The 22,857-nt window shown below is 40.3% G+C and overlaps 2 protein-coding genes across 2 annotated transcripts in view; one reads left to right on the forward strand and one right to left on the reverse strand.

Moving 5' to 3' along the window:
• Positions 1-7,297, forward strand: part of LOC134805424 (uncharacterized) — a 31,516-nt gene extending 24,219 nt beyond the window's left edge. The window contains exons 2-3 of the mRNA XM_063778731.1: positions 5,028-6,069; positions 6,269-7,297. Of these exons, the coding sequence (XP_063634801.1) occupies positions 5,028-6,069; positions 6,269-7,297 (2,071 nt within the window). The remainder of the gene's footprint in view (positions 1-5,027; positions 6,070-6,268) is intronic.
• A 7,637-nt stretch (positions 7,298-14,934) lies between these two features.
• On the reverse strand, positions 14,935-19,034 carry LOC134805435 (uncharacterized). The gene is made up of 2 exons (XM_063778741.1): positions 18,032-19,034; positions 14,935-15,170 (listed from the first exon to the last, which is right to left on the reverse strand). Exons 1-2 carry the CDS (start codon positions 18,849-18,851, stop codon positions 15,157-15,159), a joined length of 834 nt encoding a protein of 277 aa, XP_063634811.1. The 5' UTR covers positions 18,852-19,034; the 3' UTR covers positions 14,935-15,156.
• Between the last annotated feature and the right edge of the window lie 3,823 nt (positions 19,035-22,857).

Here is a 22,857-nt window from a genome sequence, read left to right on the forward strand (position 1 = left end):
GATAACGTCTCCCTGCCTTACGCTTCTTTGCAATGGAATCGCCCTCGTGTTCTGCTCCTGTACTCGGACCGACATGGTGGCGTTATTATACAAACACTTCAACACTTCGATGTACCGATAGTCAATATGGCATCGCTGAAGAGACAAGCACCGCCCATGTTTCCACCGAATCGAAGGCTTTCTCATAGTCCACAAACGCTAAGCATAATGGCAAGTTATACTCTTCGGTCTTCTGTATAACTTGCAGCAGCGTATGGATGTGGTCTATGGTACTATAGCCTTTTCGGAAACCGGCTTGTTCGGGAGGCTGGAAGTCATCAAGTCTGTGTTCGAGACGGTTCGTGATGACCCTTGAAAACAGCTTATAGACATGGCTCAGAAGCGTGATGGGTCTGTAGTTCTTCAATAGGTTGTTATCACCTTTTTTGAAGAACAACACCACCTCGCCTCTATTCCATGTTTCAGGCGTTAACGTTATGCCCTCGGACAAGGCGGAATTAAAGAGCTTCTGGAGGACTTTAAGTACCGGTGTTCCACCCGCTCTCAGAAGCTCTGAAGTGATTTCGTCTTTGCCCGGCGCCTTGTTGTTCTTAAGCTGCTTCAGGGCCATCCTAATCTCGTACAGACTGATGTCCGGGATATCTTCGGTATAATGTCGGGACAGCTTGGCTCTTGGACCTCCTACCAAGCTGTCAACGGGCTTTGCGATCGAAGTGTATAACTGTCCATAGAACCTCTCGATCTCACCTAAAACCTCCGCTTTGCTCGACGCTATGCTGCCATCTTCCCGTTTCAGCTTTGTCAGCTGGCTTTGCCCAATAGACCCTTGCTTTGCTTGCGTTGCTTTGTCCTTTGCGAACACTTTGGAGCCTTGGTTTCGCTCAATAGTCTCTTTAATACGGTTAGTATTAAAGAGACGCAGATCATGTCGCAAGGACTTAGATATACGTCTATTGAGCTGCCTTTATGACTCCGCGTCATCGGGAGACTGCAACTGTAGCGAGCGTCGTTCAGCCATGAGGTTTAAGGTTTGCTCGGTCAATTTCTGAGGTCTATCTTTACGGCGGGGTCTAAAAAACTTAGACCCTACTGTGTGGACAGTTTCCACTAGCCCGTCGTTGATTTCGTCCACTGAAGCCAAGTTCTCTAGGCAAGCAAAGCGGTTAGAGAGCTCGAGTTGAAAGCTTTCGGGGTTTTGAACATGAGCTCGAGTAGGTCGGAGCGTAGACTTCATCAGGCTGGACCTTTCAAGTTTAATATTGATATTCAGTGTGCCTCTTACGATTCGGTGATCACTACCGGTCTTTACCCTGTTGATCACACATAAATAATAAACATAAAATTTCCTACAAGAAACATGTAGAACACTTTTCGCTAGGATCAATATTTAAAAAGACAAAGCAGCCGGTAAGTTAATTACAATCAATTTTAAAGTCCCTTTTTAGTTTTTTGTAAATAACTCGTAAACGGTGTCCCATAGCAAAATAGGTTTTATGAATAAATAATCTACATCAAAATTTCCTGCAAAAAACATCTGAACACTTTTCTCTAGGATCAATATTTAAAACGATATCAAAGGAAGAAAGTTCATTACAATCAATTCACATGTCACTTTTTTTAGTTTTTAGGGTCCCGTACCTCAAAAGGAAAAAACGGAACCCTTATAGGATCACTCGTGCGACTGTCTGTCTGTCTGTCCGTCTGTCACAGCCCATTTTCTTCAAAAGTACTGGACCAATTAAGTTGAAATTTGGTACACACATGTAAATTCGTGACCCAAAGACGGACATCTTACGTAAACAAATGAATTTTAAACATGGAGGCCACTTTTTAGCCAAGGGGGGTTAGTTAACATTAAGAACCTATTTTGCTATGGACCACCGTTTACGAGTCATTTACGAAAAACTTAAAATAGGGACCTGGAAATTGATTATAATTAACTTACCCCCTTTAATACCTCATTAAATATTGATCGTAGCGAAAAAGTGTACAAAACCTTTTTTGTGGACAATTTTATGTTCAATATTTACGTATAATATTTTTTACAACTGCCCCCGTTGCAACCGTTTACGAGTTATTTACGAAAAAAAAGCGACCTGTGAACTGAATGTGATTAACTTTCTTCCTTTAATATCGTTTTAAATATGGATCCTAGAGAAAAGTGTTCAGATGTTTTTTGCAGAAAATTTTATGGAGATTATTTATTCATAAAAACCTATTGTGCTATGGGACACCGTTTACGAGTTATTTACAAAAAACTAAAAAGTGACTTTAAAATTGATTATAATTGACTTACCGGATGCTTTGTCTTTTTAAATATTGATCCTAGCGAAAAGTGTTCTACATGTTTCTTGTAGGAAATTTTATGTTTATTATTTGTGTAAAATTTGTTTTTGCTATGAGTCATACTTTTCAAATTATTAACGAAAAAATAAAAACAAGGAACCTTAGAATTTATTATAATTAACTTTCCCTCTTTATTATCTTTTTAAATATTGATCCCTGCTAAAAATGTACTAAATCTTTTTTTATTGAAAATGTGTCGATTATTAACGTTTAACATTTTTTTTTATTGGCCACCGTTTACGAGTTATTTACGAAAAACTAAAAAAAGAGACCTTCAAAAATTGATTATAATTAACTTTCCCGCCTTAATATCTCTTTGAATATTGATCCTAGCGAACAATTGTACGGAATCTTTCTTGTAGGCAATTTTATGCAGATTACTTATGTTTAAGAAAATTTTTGCTATGCGTCACCGTTTAAGAGTTATTTACGAAAAACTAAAAAAAAGGGACCTTTAATATCAACTATCTCACTTCCAGTCAAGAATTCGATCAATCAACCGGCAATTTCGGATTCAGCGGGGTCTAATTAGGTTAAAAAACCCGGTTGCCCGGTTAATATGTTTTGCCAGTCGAAATCGATTTTTACAAAAACATGATCAGTCAAGTATACACTCATATTGTATAACATATAATTAATAATTGTTTAGGTACACTCACCGACCTCACCGTCTTACCTACCATTTTTAGGGTTCCCTACCCAAAGGGTAAAACGGAACCCTATTAGTAAGACTCCGCTGTCCGTCCGTTCGTCCGTCCGTCTGTCAGCAGGCTGTATCTCACGAACCGTGATAGCTAGACAGTTGAAATTTTCACAGATGATGTATTTCTGTTGCCGCTATAACAACAAATACTAAAAAGTACGGAACCCTCGGTGGGCTCAGTGGGCGAGTCCGACTCGCGCTTGTCCGGTTTTTAATTTCATTAAGTACTCATCAAAATTCGAATTTACTAATAAATCTTTTTCAATATTAATTGCCGAACTAAAAATCCCGGAACTGACGATTCAGAATACCGATGTCGTCAGAATAAGGACGTAGACGTGCTGCGCGGGAATGGTGCGGTGCGCCGTGCGGGGCGCCCGCCTGCCCGTTCTACCACTCGTCTGCTTCACCCCCTTGAAAACGTAAAACTCGAGTATAAGAGCGCCTTAAATATTCTATACACTTTTTCGCTAGGATCAATCTTCTTCTCCTTCAACCTAGCGTTTTAGCTAAGCGTCCGGTCTTCAGCATCCTCTGGTGTGAGTAGATTTTAAGTAGATTACTTATGTATCAGAACATTTTTTGGTACAGGCCACCGTTTACGAGTTATTTACAAAAAATATTAACAATTGATCATATTTAACTTTTTACCTTAAATATTTTTTTAAATACTGATCCTAGCGAAAAAGTGTATAGAATATTTAATGTAGACAATTTTACGCAGATTACTTATGTATCAGAACATTTTTGCTACAGGTCACCGTTTACGAGTTATTTATAAAAAACTACAAAGGGACCTTTAAACCCGATGACTGATAAGTTCATCAGCGTCACATAACATAAATTGACCTCCGCATTGGATAGACAGCAACATTGAATGTTCCAGTAATCAAAGAAACTTAATTGCTAAATTGGAAATCAAAATAACTAAACTGGGCCAGAATCCCCAATTTTAAACTACTACGTTTTGTGCTCATCGATGTTAGTGTCGTAAGCGCCATCGACAATAAGGTCCCTTTTCATAGATAATACCACATTTTATGGAAGTCGAAGAACAATACATCGAAATACGGTCAAATATGATGGACTTGTTATTGAAGTTAAATTCACGAAGCGGAGAAAGTACATTGAGTTCACATAACCCTCCAACTGCCACTAGTGTGAGTGAGGAAGTCCGGTTGCCGAAAATTAATATTCCACAGTATTCGGGCAGTTATCATGAATGGACTTCGTTTCACGATATGTACACATCGCTAATACACAATAAAACCACACTCAATAAAGTGCAAAAAATGCATTATTTGAAAGGTTGTTTATCAGGTGAGGCGGAACAATTACTTAAGCATATACCTGTCAGCGAGAGTAATTACGATATGGCATGGAATATTTTATTAAAAAGATACAACAACAAACGAATTATTGTAAACACTATTTTGGCACGATTAGTGAATCAACGAAAATTGGCTACGGGAACATCGAAAGGGTTACGAGATTTGTTAGACACCACAAGTGAATGTATGAATAAATTGAAAAATCAAGATATACAAGTTGATACATGGGATACACTGGTAATTTATTTAATTGTCAATAAATTAGACTCCGAATCACACAAAGAATGGGAACTTGAGCTCGGGTCCCTAGAGATTAGTGAATTACCAACACTAAACATGTTAAACAAGTTCCTGGAAAAAAGATTTCGTGTTTTAGAAATGATACAAGCTCCGTCGCCGAGTGCACCTGTAAATAAAAGAAGTTTTCATGTAAATAAAAGCGAACAGAAATGCATTTTTTGTAACCAAGACCACCTATTATACACTTGTAAGGAGTTTACGAAGTTGGCAGTAGATAAGAGAGTGGAATATGTGCAAGGCTGGCGGCTATGTTTTAATTGCCTAGTACCGGGGCATTCAGTCAAGTTCTGCAAACATCGATCTTCTTGCCGCCAATGTGGGAGAAAACACCACTCTCTGCTACACAGGACGTGGAGCCCGCAGTCTCAGACCTCTGCGCCGGTTCCGGAGGCATCCGCGCAGATTTTAGAGGAAAAAGAAGATACAAAGGAAGAAAAAGAAGATAAAAATAAAAAGAATATTATGTCTCACCTCACTACTGGGAATCACGCGCGGCTGATGCCAACTGCATTAGTGCAAGTATACGCTGAGAACGGAGAAAAACACTTGATGAGAGCGCTGTTGGACCCATGCTCACAAGAGTCTTTTATAACTGAGGCCGCAACACAAAAGCTTCGTTTACGACGTACCTCAGTCAGTGGGCATGTCACGGGAGTTGAGAAAATGAAGACTACGCTCAAGTATGTAACAGAAATAGAGTTCTCATCAAGAATCGAGCTTAAGATGAAGATGAAGGCAACTACTTACGTTGTACGTCACATCACCGACATTATGCCGGAGAATGAAGTCAAGATGGAAAACTGGAAGCATGTCGAGAAGTTGTGCCTCGCAGATCCAACATGTCACACTCCAGGTCACATCGACTTGCTTTTAGGAGTCGAAGTTTGGAGCGAAGTTATTAAACCTGGAGTGATCAATGGCCCCTCAGGAACACCTGTAGCACAAGATAGTCACCTGGGGTGGATAGTTTGCGGAAATGTGAGGACAGAGAACACTGCCACAAAAAACATCGTCAGCATGAATCTTAACGTTGATCTTAACAACATGCTGAAGAAGTTCTGGGAGTTAGAAACCATAGAAGAAGAAAGTACTACACTAACCTCAGACGAAAAGAAGGCAGAAGACATTTATGAGAAGACACACAAAAGAAAAGAAGATGGTCGTTACGTGGTCAGGTTGCCATTTAGAGAAGAACCACCTGTGCTACCACGTGACTCACGAGAGATAGCAGTGAAGAGATGGATGTCGCTAGAAAGAAGATTAGATAAGAATCCAAAATTGAAACAAGATTACAACGACGTCTTACAAGAGTACATAGATCTGCAACACATGACGAAAGTAGATGATGAAGAAAGAGCCGAGAATTGCGTGTACCTACCACATCATGCTGTTTGTTGTACGAGACGACAAACAAACCACACGAGTTAGAGTTGTATTTCATGCTTCATGTGCTGGAACTAATGGGGTTACCTTAAACGATGCATTACTCGTAGGTCCTACTCTGCAAGAAGATTTACGTGATATACTGCTGAGATGGAGAACGCACAAAATCGCATATGTCGCAGATATCATTAAAATGTATCGGCAGATTGAAGTTAATGACGCAGATACAAATTATCAAAGAATTGTTTGGAGAAGTGATGCTCAAAAACCGGTAGAAGACTACAAACTACTTACCGTTACCTTCGGGACCTCTTGCGCTCCCTACCTGGCCATCAAAACCTTACGTCAAGTTGCGATAGATGAGGGTCAAGAGTATCCTGAAGCGCAGCGTATAATACTAGAGGATTTCTACATGGATGACGTCCTGGGGCATGAAACAGAAGATGAAGCTAAAAGAAATCAGAAAGAAATCACAGCAATTCTCAAAAAGGGTGGGTTTGAACTTCAAAAGTGGAGTTCAAATAGTGAAGCATTCATGCAAGAGATTGAACCTGTAAAACGATCACCAAAGGCCCAAAGAGAAGTAGATGGAAGAGACAGTATTAAGACTTTGGGTATAATTTGGAACACTAAAGAAGATAAATTACAAATAACGAATAATTTGAAAGACTTACCTGAACAACCAGTCACGAAGAGGAATGTTTTAGCAGATATAGCATCATTATTTGATCCGGTGGGTTGGCTGGCGCCTGCGGTAGTCATCGCTAAAACATTCATGCAAGAATTATGGCAGTTAGGTGTTGGTTGGGACGAAGAACTCGCAGATGACGTGAAGGAAGAGTGGCTGAAGTTTAGAAAAGAAATTCCTGCATTGACAGAAGTAAAGATAAATCGCTGGATACATACCAATGCAGACAGAAGCTCGATTGAGGTTCATGGATTCGCTGACGCCTCGATGAGCGCTTACGCAGCAGTAATATACGTCCGAGCCATCGACACAGACGGGCAAGTACAAGTATCTCTACTCACGGCTAAAACGAAAACAGCGCCTTTGAAGCAAATATCCATGCCAAGATTGGAGATGTGCGCTGCGGTTCTGCTGTGTAGACTTCTGAAACATGTTGTAAGCATATTAAAAGTTGAAAAACATCAAGTATTTGCCTGGTCAGATTCACAAGTTGTACTGTCATGGATAAAAGGCGACCCAGGTCGATGCCCAAGTAGCACAGATTAGCTGTATAGCAGCCGCATAATGAAGTACGAATACGCTTGAAGCTGGAATATAAAAGCTGCACAAGAGCTGTATAAGTGTATAAGCGTCTTTTCAGCTTTTATAACTCTTAAATGGGCACAAATTAAGCAGCCTTAAGTTCACATAGCTACTTAAGAGCGTTGTAGCAGCAATTTAACGGAATTATAAGGGGTAACAGCAGTTATAAGAGGTGTATATTGACTGGGTAAGAGACCACCAGTTACCCTTTATTCAGCTAATATGTCACATGTGCGCCCTAATACTGGGAAAGATTGACGTTGGGCTGAATAAAAGATAATTTATAACATATTTTTACACCTCTGCCTTAAAAATCAGCTATTATATTTAGTATAGTGACGACGAACGCAGAGGTGAACATATTTATATTGAAGCAAAAACGTTAAGCGCAACGACACCATAAGTCATTTTGTTAAAGTGTTTAGTTAAATGTTTGTACATGATCTTTTATATATTAATGCGAGAAAGATGTTTGGGAATGCAAGTTTATTGACATTATATATATACATTATCTAAGAAAATTTCAGTGCGCCACGAAAATAATCAGTATTTATTTAAATTAATGATATAAATAAATTAAATAAGCTATGTGTAAAAACTATTTCAGTGGTTTGGACAGAATTATGAAATAAAAAGTTAATAATACGTTATAGGAAGTACTAAACTAATGATTTAGGTTAAGAACTCAGGCACAAAACCTTATTGTTACCCTTAAAAGTTGGAATGCAATTTCAATTTTGTAGGTTATATACAATAAAATGGCGGTCAATGTTAAAAAGCAACGTGAACCGTTAAAATTCTTATATGCAGCATACGACTGTTATATATCTGATAAAGAACCACTATAAAGTCCAAGTCGTTATTTCGATACACTAGTGAACCTCTAAACAGTTATAAGGCATCTTGTGAACGTTTTAACAGCCGCTATGCAGACAGTCCCAATGGCAGTATAATAGGCTGCTTAGCGGTAAACATGTTCAGCGCTAAGCCGTATTATGCGCCACATGTGTTCGATTATACGTCTATTGGTTTCATAATAGTTCACTCGTTCTCCCTTATAATAAGTCAGCGAAATAAAAGCTGCTTTAGCGGTAAACATGTTCAGCGATAAGCTGTATTATGCGCCCCATGTGTTCCATTATACGTCTATTGGCTTCATAATAGTTCATTCGTGCTTCCTCAAAAAGTCAGAATAATAAAAGCTGCTTAGCGGTAAACATGTTCAGCTATAACCTGTATTATGCGCCCCATGTGTTCCATTTATACGTCTATTGGCTTCATATTAGTTCACACGTGCTCCCTTAAAAGTCAGCGTAATAAAAGCTGCTTAGCGGTAAACATGTTCAGCGATAAGCTGTATTATGTGCCACGTGTGTTCCATTATACGTCTATTGGCTTCATAATAGTTCATTCGTGCTTCCTTAAAAAGTCAGCGTAATAAAAGCTGCTTAGCGATAAACACGTTCAGCGATAAGCTGTATTATGTGCCACATGTGTTCCATTATACGTCTATTGGCTTCATATTAGTTCACTCGTGCTCCCTTAAAAGTCAGTGTAATAAAAGCTGCTTAGCGGTAAACATGTTAAGCGACAAGCTGTATTATGTGCCACATGTGTTCCATTATACGTCTATTAGCTTCATAATAGTTCACTTGTGTTCCCTTAATAAGTCAACGTAATAAAAGTCCACAATTACCTCCTTATACAGCACATGGCGTAATTTTATCCACTAAACAGACCTTATAACGGTTAAAGCATTTGATAACCCTTAAAGCTGTATAGGGTCGTAGCAAATATACCTATATATCACTCTTTGCGTATTAATGGTAGTTTTCAGAGCCGTAATGCAGCTTTTAATCAGCCCTAAGCTATATAAATATCACTGAGATCTATTATACAGCTGTAGGACCACGAGTATGCTCTTATAAGTGTCTTAATACGCACAGAGCGTTAGATAGAACTAAAAGTGAGTAGTTATAGAGCTATCTGTGCTACTTGGGTGCACTCTTACGATATTCTTTCAACTAAAAAGCTGAAAGAAGTGCGCCCAAATCGCGTCGAGAGAACGTCGTCGGATCCTTCTTTCGACCTTTTATGGATCTATCTCTCAACCAAATAGCTGAAAGAGAAACGTAATGGTACCTTTCTTACGACATAATTTGCTAGTTGGGATGACTTTTACACCACTGTAAATAATATAATTCAAGAATTAATTCCCTCCAAAACCGTCACCGTTCCATTCCCGTAATCTTATCATGTTAATTAAGAAAAAAGACAAGATACACAAAACATGGAAATTATATGGACGGTTAGCTGACTATAACGCTTTTTCTAATTAACGCTCTAAAATTAAAAACGAAGAAATTTCTTGCTACAATTTATATTAATTTATTTATTATTTATTTATATTATTTTTTATTTCATAATCGGACTTTACCCAAAAAGCTTAAGTAACTGCGGGTAGCGAATTTACAAAAGCTATACTATTTCAGTCACGACGCAGATTTTAATAGGTGAGCTTTTGTTTATGCATATTACTTGACAATATCTATACCGTTTCGGTAAAAAGTAGTCACTGAAATGGATTAGCTTTTTGCATACATATTTTCAAATATTATTCACGCCAAAACCTAGTCGAGTTTAGTAAGTTCAGGCACGTTTGAATGTGATATCTAAATTTTAATAATACTCATTTACTCAAATGGTTTAGATTTTGTCGCGATATATTTAAACATTAATGCTCTCACAATACCTAGTCGAGCGGAGTCTCGCCGTCATTATTCAATATTATTCATCGAGTATTATTTGTATGACACTAAAGTTCACTGAATATTGATTTCAACAATATTTTTTTTACTAAATTACTTTTCACCTAGTATTCATGTAAATTGCCAAAAAAGTAGTTTAGGTAAGTTTGATCTGCAACCTCCAAGAAAACGAAATGTTGCTGGAAAAGTGGGTTAGGTTAGGTTAGAACTGCGACCCCCAAGAAAACGAACTGTTACCAAAAATGTGGGTTAGGTAAGTTAGGTTAAGTTAGAACTGCGGCCCTCAAGAAAATGAACTGTTGCCAGAAAAGTGGCTTAGGTTAGGTTAGAATTGCAACCCCCAGGAAAATGAACTGTTGCCAGAAAAGTCGTTCTATGTAAAAAAAAAGTCGGGTCGCTGTTTGGTCGCAGTTCACCTAACACGCTCTTCCTCGCTTCGCTCGTCGTCGCACCTATCTTGAACTCCGTCAAATGACTAGACGATATCGTATTAATAAATATCTAGCAAGTTGAATGATTTGACCAAAGAAATGTACTCCAAACGTTGTACTATGTAGTAATAATCTACTTAACAATAATTCTATAATGTAAAACGTTGTCATGATGAAAATTTGGCGAATGTTGGTTGCCAAAGTAAATCATCTGCGAAAAGTTGTCTGGCAAGTGAAATTCGGACAATAAAACTTCGGAGAAAAGGCAGAACACCGTAGTAAATCTTGGTCCTTAAATAAATCATCTACTTCGTTATGTACCAATGTATTATAAAATACAGTCGACTTATAATTGTATTACGATTTCACATTAAACATGTCCTAATAAGAAATCTCACCTGATATAGTTCTTAAATGAAAAAAAAAATTAGGCATTTTTAAGTAATTAGCACGAACGGTTAATTAATACAATACAATCGGAGTCATTACTAAAATATTATTCAAGTTTAGATCGCAACAAACTAGCATTTGTAGCAACAATATCCATATTAATTTAGCCAACAAAGTCTATACGATTTCAGTAAATTTTTGTACTGTAATGGATTAGGGTTTGGTCAAGTTTTGTCCAAACAAAAGCTAATCCAGTTCAGTTTGCATCTGGACCTTATCAGTATAGGCTTTGTAAATTCGCCTCCGGCGAAACCTAAGTTTACCTAATATTCTGGCATTACCCGTACCATCCGTACATGGGAATATTTGATTTAAGTCATCATCTTCCTGGCGTTATCCCGGCATTTTGCCACGGCTCATGGGAGCCTGGGGTCCGCTTGGCAACTAATCCCAAGAATTGGCGTAGGCACTAGTTTTTACGAAAGCGACTACCATCTTACCTTCCAACCCAGAGTAAACTAGGCGTTATTGGAATTAGTCCGGTTTCCTCACGATGTTTTCCTTCACCGAAAAGCGACTGATAAATATCAAATGATATTTCGTACATAAGTTCCGAAAAACTCATTGGCACGAGCCGGGGTTTGAACCCGCGACCTCCGGATTGCAAGTCGCACGCTCTTACCGCTAGGCCACCAGCGCTTTTTTGCGGTATATTTAATTTAAGTAAACTTAAGTTTACCTGGGTATACCTAGGGAAAAAGATAGGCAACCTACTTGATTTATGTTGTACAAGTTGTATACTTTCCATTGAAACTTATTTCGTTCGTCAGACAAATCGGTGAAATTTAACGCAAAATTTTTTTTTTCAAAAATTTATTCAAAAATTGATTATAGCCTTGACCATATTTCTTTAGGCAAACCTATTTGTTTATGTTCTGGAACATATTTTCTTTTATAAAATATAAGTTTCATCCGTCAGACGTATTGGTGAAGGTCGACCATATATGCGGGATCTCCTACTAGTACGGGTAAACCCCGAATACAGATTAATGTTGTTAAAAATTTCGGACTTTACCCAAAAGGCTTGGGTAATACTAGTTATATGCGGGTAAACTTAAGTTTATTCAACCTTCTAAGATTACCCGTAACATATTATTGTGTTTGGGATTTAATTAGGATTAAAACACTCGGATAGCAACGTAACGGTCATGTATTTCACGGCAAACTGACATTTGACATATTTTTACGAGCTACCTACATTACCAAAATACTACAATCCCTCCACCAATATTTATCCAAACAATGTACTTATTTAGATTTTAAAATAAAATAATAAGCAATAATAAATTATTGCCAAAAAAGCTAGCAAATAATAAGGACATACCTATCGCCTTCTATACCCTCCCCCATCAATTATGATACTAGTCTTAAGTTTTCAATTCTATGCAATTTTCAACCCAATTGAAAGACATAATAGTACAGTTTCGGTTGGCAGGATTCAAGCGACAAGTTACAAAAAAAATCCAAAACAAAAACAGTTTTAGTACTTAATCACTAGAGAATACATTAATTACCTACTTACTACAATCGTTTTTTATTTTAAGGTCCATTAAATTTTATAATTAATCTCCTTATTCCTAGTACTCCTTATTGGCCGTTGTCGCCTGTTGTCAAGGTCGACTAGGCCATGACCTTCAGTCGGAGCGTCAGGCTCAACACCGTTGTCGTCCGCCTCCATAACCTCCAACGGACAATCTGACGACATTGTGTGTGTGTTGTCATTCGGCACCCTTTTGAAGGGGTGCGAGTGGCCTCTTCCGCCTTCCGGCTGCGGAGGCTGTATCCGGTCGCGCCCCACCTTGTGGGGCGGTCGATCGCACGTCTTTTTGGGGACGGCTGTGTGTCCAGTGCTGACGACATTATTGTATCTGTGTTCTCTTGTACTGATTGTCTCTGCGGAGAGCTGACAGACAGACTCGCTACGCGCGCTCTGAGTGCGGACGTGTTAAACTGTTTAATTACTGTACGCGGTGGTAATAAAAGAAATCGGACATGGTGCAGTGTAGAAAATGTAAATTATTTATATCGGTTTCAAAGGATGATGTTATAAAATGTAAGGGTGTGTGTGGTGGAGTTTTCCATAAAAAATGTGCACGGAAGATGGGTCAAAGTGAGCTGTGTGAAGACTGCGAAAAAAAAGGGTCTCCTACAACATCTAGAATCTCACTTGATGCAAGTAACCTTACGGTCGAGTCTTTACTGAAGCAGGTAGACCATAAGCTGGACGTAGTGTTTAAAATTGAGACTAAACTGGGAGAAATGTCGACTTTGATCGATTTTTACTCAGAACAGTACGGTGAGTTAGCTGAGTTTAAAGCAAAGGCGGAGAAGAAAATAGAAGCTTTAGAGAGGAAGAATGTGTATCTACAAAAATGTAATGCTGCGTTGGAAGAAAGGGTTGAAATTCTCGAGCAAAGAGAGAAGGAGAAACTGGTTGAGCTAGCCTGCGTGGAGGAGATGGAAAATGAAAAGTTGGAAGATGTGGTGGCAATTATCGCTGATAGCCTAAACCTCAAAACAGAGGATATTGAGCATGCTAAAAGGGTAGGCGCCCCAAACAAGAAGACGGTAGATGCAGGATCCGGCGATATGCAGCGCCCGCGCCGCGCGCGTCCAATTGTTGTTGCTATGCGCACGAAGGCAGCCCGGGACCAGTGGATAAGCCAACGTAAGACACGCCTCACTAATGGTGCAGTTTACGGAAATAATAGCAATCAGAGGATCTATATAAATGAGGAAATGACGAAGTATAAGCGACAACTATTTTGGTCGGCCAGAAGTCAGCTAAAACCCGCTTACAAGTATGTGTGGTTTCAGAGGTCGAATATACTAGTGAAGAAGAACGAAACAGAAGGTAAAATCTATAACATAAGAAGCGAACAGGATATTAAATCCTTAATTGATAACGATAATACTCCAGACGAGTAAACAATTTACATACTTTACGGCTCGCTAGATTGCGTATACACACTACCTGTTTATTTAACTTAGTACCAATACCAACTCATGAATACTGCACTCGATGGTATATATGAAGATATTGAATACATTAAATACGACAACACCAGCGCATGGAGTAATAGCATTAAAGACAAACAAAAAGAATTGGATATCATACATTTAAACATAAGGTCTTTGAGAAAGCAGTTCGGAGAGTTCCTTATTTTATTAAAACAATGCGAGGAAAATATAGACGTAATCATACTGTCGGAAGTGAACGTCAAGCGAGAAGAATTATCTTTTTATTCGATACCCGGATATATCTTACATTCGAACACTAGAGAAGAAAGTAGGGGAGGTGGAGTCCTATTATATGCAAAAGAGAGTCTTGTTTTTATGTGTCATACGAGGGATATTACAGCATCAGAAATACTGCATGGACAACTAAAGGTTAATGGCAAAACATTACATGTTTTATCTCTATATAGGCCGCCGAGGACTAACAAAATAAAATTTATAGAAGAATTAAGATGCCTACTTAAACAGATTCCGTCAATGGATGACATAGTAGTGATTGGTGACATGAACCTGGATCTGCGCGGAGACAGCACGAATACGATTATCTCAAATTATAAAACCATGTTGTGTGGATACGGCCTCCAATGTGCTATACCGATGACCGAGATAACGCGGGAGGCGATAGTAGATGGCAGGCTGCAGTCGTCGTGCATCGATCACGTGTGGGTGCGCCGGCGCAGTGTATCGCGCGCCGAGGCGCATATGCTCACCTGCAAGCTCTCGGACCATCATATGACAGGGTTACGGCTGGACTTCGGAGCAAGTGATACTGACCTAAATAAACCTGCGGCGCGGTATGTACTGAGTAACCGGCGAGTTGAGGAAAAGTTAAAATTAATTAACTGGAACGATCTTTTAACAATCGATTGCCCATTGATCCTCTATGAAAACATATGTACTATCTTTAGCAACATCTATAATGATGCTTTAATTTGTGTCGTTGGTGTCGTCACAGCCTTTGTAATGTAACAATTGGTCGACGTGTTTCTTTACTTTTATTTTCAAGTCCGTTATATTTACGATATACATTCTGGATCCCACTTTATTCTCAATAGTACCTCTTTTCCATGTATACTTCGTACCATTCTTAAAAAATGATTTTACTAAAACATTATCACCCCTTTTAAAATTACATTTTCTCTGCCCGCCGTATTGTTTACATTGTGAGATCTGTTTGGAGATAACATTTTGATTAGCCGAGGAAGCCAATGACAACGGATGGCGAGGAGCTTGGGTGTCGGTATCGGCGTCGGCGTCGGCGCCGGCGTGAGCACTAGCGTCGGCGTCGCCGTCGGTACCGCGCCCGCGCAGCGCACGCAGCAAGTCGTGTCGAGAGCGTAACGATCGGCCTAGCAACAGCTGAGCCGGTGAGAATCCAGTAGTACAATGAACCGAGTTCCTATAGTCGAACAATAATTTACTTAATTTAATATTAAAACTAGACTGAGAAGGATTTTGCGCAAGTATTGCCTTTATGCCTTTTTTTACGAATTTTACACTATTTTCGGCTTGGCCGTTCGAATTCGGGTGATAAGGTGCAATAGTTATATGTTTAATTTCATTTAACGTACAAAATTCTGTAAACAACGTAGAACAAAAATTTGAGGCATTATCTGTAACCAGGGTGCGAACAAGTCCAAATCTACTAAACATGTCTGCTAATTTCATAATTACACTAGCGGTGTCCGTCTGTGGCATTACATAACACTCGACCCACTTGGAATGCGCATCTACGGCGATAAGGAACTGCCGACTCTGCACCGCGCACATGTCCAGGTGCACGCGCTCCCAGCGTGCCGGGTACGGCCACGAAACTAGCGGAGACCGCGCCGGGGCGTTTCTTAGTGTAATGCACACGCTACATGACCCAATTTTTTGTTCAATGTGCTGGTCTATATTAGGCCACCACATTCGTTTTCTAGCTTCCGATTTAGTTTTTACCACACCGAGATGAGAATCATGCAACTCATTCAAAAGTTGCTCCCGGAAAATTGAAGGTATGACAACTTTATGGCCGCGCAAAATACAGCCTTCTTCTAAAGTCAACTCTGTACGACAGTTAAAAAACATTTTTAAGTCATTATCCTTCAATTTTCGTGGCCACCCATTTTCTATATAAGACTTAACGCGCAACAATACCGCATCTTTTTTTGTTGCTAAACAAATATCTTTCGCGGTAACTGGTTTCAATGAATCAGATATAAAATTTATGTACGTTGCCCGATCAACTATATCTCCTTCGGGACACCCTTGCGTTTCATCCAGTGTGGCCCTAGACAAGTAGTCTGCAACGTTATGTTCGCTTTTTACATATTCGATCTCATAGTTATAAGCCGACAGAAATATAGCATAACGCTGCAACCGATTTGCTGCTAATTCGGGAACACCTTTTTTGGATCCGAAAATTGATACTAAGGGTTTGTGGTCCGTTCTTAAAACAAAAGGCACCGATCTGCCGTACAAATAATAATGGAATTTCTTTATTCCAAAAATTAATGATGCCGCTTCTTTTTGTATCTGAGCATAGTTTTTTTCGCTAGGCGTGAGCGAGCGGGAGGCGTAAGCGACAACGCGCTCGGAGCCGTCCGGCTGTTTTTGAGCTAAAATAGCCCCTAAAGCCGCCGGTCCGGCATCCGTGGTCAAAATCGTGACGTAATCCGGGTTGTAGTGTGCTAACATTCGCTCACTCGCTAACTCCTTTTTTATTCTCAGAAATGACTCCTCTTGCTCGACGCCCCAATACCATTTACAATCTTTTTTTAGCAACGCATACAACGGGTTTAAAATACCCGAAGCATTAGGTACGAATGCCCGATAGTAATTTAACAAACCTAGAAAAGATTGAAGCTCAGATACATTTTTCGGACTTTTAGCATTAAGAATGGCTTGAACTTTATTTTTGGATTTATGTAATCCATCTTTATCGATTACAAACCCTAAGTATTCCACAGAACTCCTAAATAACTCGCATTTATCCTGTTTTAAGCACAAACCGGCGTCATTAAGTCGACTAAGGACTTGCTCGAGCCTCTCGACGTGTATTTTTCGGGTCGGTCCAGTTATAAGTACATCGTCGAGAAAAATGCAAATTCCGTCGATTCCCGAAAGTAATTTTTCGATAATTTGCTGAAAAATACACGGCGCAGAGGATAAGCCAAAAACGAGGCGTGTGTAACAATAAAGCCCTTTGTGTGTGTTTATACACGTCAATTTCTTTGATGCCTCATCCAGCTCACACTGGTTGTATGCCCTAGATAAATCCAATTTCGAGAATTCTTCCCCCCCATGTAACCTAGAAAATAGGTCTTCGATACGCGGCAATGGATAGTTATCGATAAACAATGATTTATTCAAGGTCACGGAATAGTCACCGCAAATTCGTATATTGCCGTCGGGGCGTAAAACAGGGACAATGGGTGTAGCCATATCGGAATGACTAACCTTTTCCAAAATACCTAAATCAACCAATCTGTTCAGTTCCTCCTCGACTTTAGGTTTTAAGGCCAAGGGCACGGTTCGAGGTTTAAAAAATTTAAATTGCGCATCCTCTTTTAGTTTTAGATTTATTTTATATTTATTAAACCTGCCCAACTCGTTAGAAAAAACTTTCGAATATTTATCCTTTAATGACCGGATGACGTCATCCTCGCTATTCAAATGGTTACAATTCTTACTGCACAGATGTAAATCAAACTTGGTAATGAAATCTCTTCCTAACAAAATTGGCTGATCCGCTGTATCCTCGATAATAAACATGTCAATTTCCTCTGTTCTAGTTTCAAAAGTAATCGGTAATAAAACTCGGCCTAAAGGAAATATTTTGCTACCATTATAACAGTTTAATCGTACATTGGATCTCTTTAAGGCATATTTTCCTTTAAATAAAGCGTCATAAACACTAACAGGTAGCACTGAAACAGCGCTTCCGCTGTCTACCTCGCATAATACGCTCTCGCTAGCCATCGACACCACCTGCTGCATAGGCTCCCCGTTATCACATCTGATACTATATAAATAAACATCTACGATACCTTCATGTATGTCATCGGTTTCCTCAGCAATGAAGTTAAACTTTTTATCACTCATTTTACACATCCTACTTAGGTGTCCTTTAGTGTTGCACTTTTTACACGAGTAATTAATGTAACGGCACTTGTCCTTGGTATGGTTTTTGTATCCGCATACTGCACAGGCTTGTCTTGTATTATTAGAGTTGTTTGGTTGGGACCGCGCGGCGCCCGCGCGCACCGCGAACACCTCGCCGCCGCTGGCTCCCGCCGTCTGCCTGGCCGAGCCGGTCGCTTGCAAGCCCTGCCGGGCGCTGCGAGTAGCCTGGGCCAGATGTAACGCCTTGCTAAAGGTCAGCTTGTCCACGCTCTCCGCAAACAACTTCTCTCGTTCTTTAGCGTTCTCGAGCCCGAGAACGAAACGATCCCGCAGCGCTGTATCGAGCTCCGTCGTAAACCCGCAGAACTGTGCCAAACTTCGCACTCGCGCTGCCCACTCCCCCAGATCTTCGCCGGTCCGTTGCTCCGCTTTATAAAATTTATATCGTTCAGCAAACGAACACCTAGGTGACTCAAAATGAGCATCCAGCTTTTCAAGGAGGGTAGAATATTCAATGGTGTTCAACGTTTTTGGATACACCAAATCTTTTGCAACGCGGTAAGTTTCTTCCACCAACGTCGTAAGGAGTATGGAACGCCGCTTTGTGCCCGCTTTGTCGGTGGTTTCCGTCAAATCATTTGCAAAACACATCGCTTCAAACCGCTCCTTAAAAATCCTCCATTCTTGCGCGTTGTGGTCGAACGTGAGATTGCCGCCATAAATCACGTTAGCGCTCGCCGCCATCGTTTTTAACTATTATTCCACTAGTTTATCACTAATTATAACGCGTTAGGTACTTCTCGTCGCCAATTATTGTGTTTGGGATTTAATTAGGATTAAAACACTCGGATAGCAACGTAACGGTCATGTATTTCACGGCAAACTGACATTTGACATATTTTTACGAGCTACCTACATTACCAAAATACTACACATATATAACAATTGCATGCAGCGGTTATAAAATTCCTGGAGTGTCTCGTTCTCTTGACGCAAATTAATTAAGTCCCTTTTAAGACAGTTTTCGTCCCGTTGGTCAGCGAATTTTTTAAATAAAACCTGTTTTATCTCATTCCATGATGTGACACCATTTATAGTAACGGCGTATTCAGCTTTTCCTTTCAATTTACCTAATATATTTTGCAAGACAACCTTATTATGATAATTGTCGGGATCTGCTACTTGGTAGTATTGAGTTGATATCACTTCACTAGTATGAATAAACCGATGTAATTGGTTTGGGTTTCCGTCATAAGCAGGAATAATATATAAAGCTATTTTAGATAAATTTACGGAATTAGCCCGCTGGCTTCGCTTATCAAGACAGTTAACTTGATAGAACGCTTGGAAGCACTGCATTCACGCAGCTCGGTCTTCGGCCTCGCTTTAAATTACTGGGGTTGCACGCTTGGGAGCCGGGGTGAAGGCTCCGGGCCTTCAGCCCTCCGCTGGGGTCGGTCTTCGGTTTCCTAGCCTGAAGCTCGCCCTTCGGGCTCGCTTAACACAGGTTTTGTATAGGGTTTTGCTTTGTTCGTCATTCCCGCAGCTCGGCCTTTGGCCTCGCTTAAAATTACTGGAGTTTGGGCACGCTTGGACAAGGACATTCGGGGTGAAGCACCAAGCCTAACGGCCCGTCGCGGGGTCGGCCTGCTGCGGCCTCCCAGCCTGAAGCTCGCCCTTCGGGGTCGCTTAACCTACTTGGAAATTTGACTTTGCCCGTGTCCGCCGCCATTTTGGATTTTTCCAAAAAAAATTGTTGTCGTAGTAATCTTGGGCCCCCAGGCTCGCCGCATGCCAAATCTCAGCGCGATCAGACGAACTAAAAAAAAAGTCCGCCATTTTAATTTTTTTTTGATGCAGTTTGTTTTGTCTTGGGGCATGACAATGTCTTATGTGTCAATGTCAATATCTATATGTCTATGACATTAATTGGTCGAGCACCCTCAACCTATCTCGCACCGTTTAAAAGTTGCCATTTTGTCCGCCATCTTGGATTTTTTTTTTCGTATGAATTTAGAAGACCCCGAAATTCCGTGACCAATATTTGAGCGCGCTAGGACAAACTTGAAAATTGGCCGATATTTTGAATCCGCCATTTTGAAAAAAAAAATGGTGGCTTCAAAAACTGCCCAGGGTCCTCTATGACATTTGGTCGAGCACACCTCCTCTAACTCTTACCGTTTGGCCGGGCCGTCAAACATTTTTTGACCCAAGAGTCGAATCCAAAAATTCATATTTTTCTGGACCTACAATTTCCGCCGCCCGTACAATAGTAGATTGTATAACAAGGGCATAAAGTGACCTATTTTTACCCGAGGCAATTTTTTGGTCTGAGCGAAGCGAAGACCAAAATAGTAGACGAGGGTAAAAATGGACATTTAGGTGTCCGTGCCTTCGCTTGAACCACATTATGAGATAACACCCTTGTAACTCAGCCCTAATCTAGTGAATTCATCAACTAGTAGCGCCATCTATCGCGCTACCCGAGTACTAATGTTGCCCGGTTGCCAGCGCTCGGCTGCTTTCTCTTCAGTACGCTTTTGTAACTCAGCCGAGCAACACGTTTACAAAGCAAGTTTAAAAAGATCGAGAAATTAAATCGTAAAAATATTTTGAAAACTTCCGACTTCGTGACATTCCGCTCGGTGCCCATGGCCCAGCGACGAGACGCAGTGACCTTCCTACAGGCACCGTCATAAAAAGTACACGGGTACTTAGGCCTCATGGCCTCGTCCTGTGGGACAACAAGCGTCGTCCCGTGAGACGACATGGCGTCGTCCCGTGGGACGACATGGCGTCGTCCCGTGAGCCGAGATGGCGTCGTCCCGTAAGACGACATGCGTCGTCCCGTGGTATCGTCCTGACAGACGGCATGGTATTGTCCTGACAGACGACATGGCAGCGTCTTGTGAGACGACGAGCATCGTCTCGTTAAGACTTTGTGACATTCTGCTCAGTGCCCGTGGCCCAGCGATGAGACTAAGAGAGCTCCTATAGCCATCATCATAAAAAGAAGAGGGGTATAAATGGCACACGGCGTCGTCCCGTTGGACGACAAGCGTCGTTGCGTGAGACGACATAGCGTAGTCCCGTGAGATGACATGACATCGTCCTGTGGGACATCAAGCGTCGTCCTGTGAAACGATAAGGCGTCATCGTGTGATACGACAGACATCACGATGAGTTACGTCATCATGTGAGAAGACATTGCGCCATCCTGTGGTATCGTCGTGAGAGGATATTGCGTCCCATATGACTAAATTGCGTTGTTCCACAAGACTACATTTTGTCGTATCGTGAGACATTAATGCGTCGCCCTATGATACGATATCGCATCGTCCTCTGAAATGACACTGAAATGATGTTGTCTTGTTAAACAAAAACCGTTGTCTCATGCTCATGGCCTACCATTAATACGGTAGCGGACGTCTTATTGGTCGCTTTATCGTTCGATGTCTGCACGGTCGGACTCGCATTTAAGATCTGCATGGTCATGAACCAATGTGCGACCCAGTTAGTGGGCGTCATCATCATTGTAGCCGACTAAATGGTGTGTCACCTTTTAGAACGACGAGCAGCAGAATTTATATTAGCGGGTTTGGCGCGAAATTGATAACGAAATGCAGTTACAGTAATTGTCTCAACCTGCCGGGGAAAAAAAAAAAAAAAAAAAAAAAAAAAAAAAAAAAAAAGGAAGGTTTCCGTCTTGGGCGTGTACAAATGTTGGTCTTGGTCGATAACACACAATTACCGTGAGATACCAAACAAACCAAAAATATACATTCTGAGGATTCTAAACTGTATGACTAACTGGCAATGAAAAATAGCAGTTCAGAAACGGTGAGAAGGGAAAAGTACAAAGTAGAAAACCTTGTGTTATACTTTACCCAACTAGATCCTATACCAAAAAGAAAGAGGGGGAGGCGAGAAAATTGACGTTAGCTTTAAAGAAGGAAAGAAGATTAAAACTCTCTCTTCTGAAAAGGAATACCAATACACGTATAATACCAATTTATTTACGGCTCTGTCATAGGCTAACAAAAGATATCTCTTTATTGCGGCTCTAAACCTGAAAAGAATAAAGAGTTTATGATATATATGAGTGAAAAATCATCGCACTTAATCCCTCTTTTGCATCGTAAATGACTAGTCAGGTTGATAGTGTCTTTGGGAATACTGAAGCATCTCCTGTATTATCTCTAAATATTGACCATTAGCTAAAAATTGCGGCCTGTCACAAAGATAAATCTTTTACTTACTTTAAATCGTCTACTATGTAGCTGTGAAACAGAGACCACTGAACTAAGAGTAACACGTAGAAAACAGCAAGTACCTTCCATCGCATTCCGTCCAAGAGACCGAACTGACAAAGGCATTTATAATGTAATTAGTGCTCCATTCACATCAGTCAGGTAGAAAATTGAGAAATTAGGTTCAAATGCTGTAAGTAACAAGCTCCACTTCGGAAGATTATCTAAGCAGCGAGTTGTCAATCGACCTGCCGTTGGTATAACGCATCATGCATCATAAAACGTTGACCGTAAATGTCACATAGTTCAATTTCAAAGGAAATGAACTCCTACTGGTAATATAACTATCGGAGACAGACGGTATTTGTAAGTAGGTGCTTTCACAGAATGTCTAAAAGGACCAACTAGTAAAATATTAATTTAGTATGGCAATCCGCATAGTTAGCCATGATTGTTCAATAGGTGAAACATCGGTTTCTTTAGTGGTAAATGTTATGCCT

Source organism: Cydia splendana, unplaced genomic scaffold, assembly GCF_910591565.1.
Source record: "Cydia splendana unplaced genomic scaffold, ilCydSple1.2 scaffold_10_ctg1A, whole genome shotgun sequence".
NCBI classification, from domain to species: domain Eukaryota; kingdom Metazoa; phylum Arthropoda; class Insecta; order Lepidoptera; family Tortricidae; genus Cydia; species Cydia splendana.

Bases quoted from the DNA above. Each gene is read 5' to 3' on its own strand.
- LOC134805435 (XM_063778741.1), bottom strand. From the start codon at position 18,851: ATGGCGGCGAGCGCTAACGTGATTTATGGCGGCAATCTCACGTTCGAC.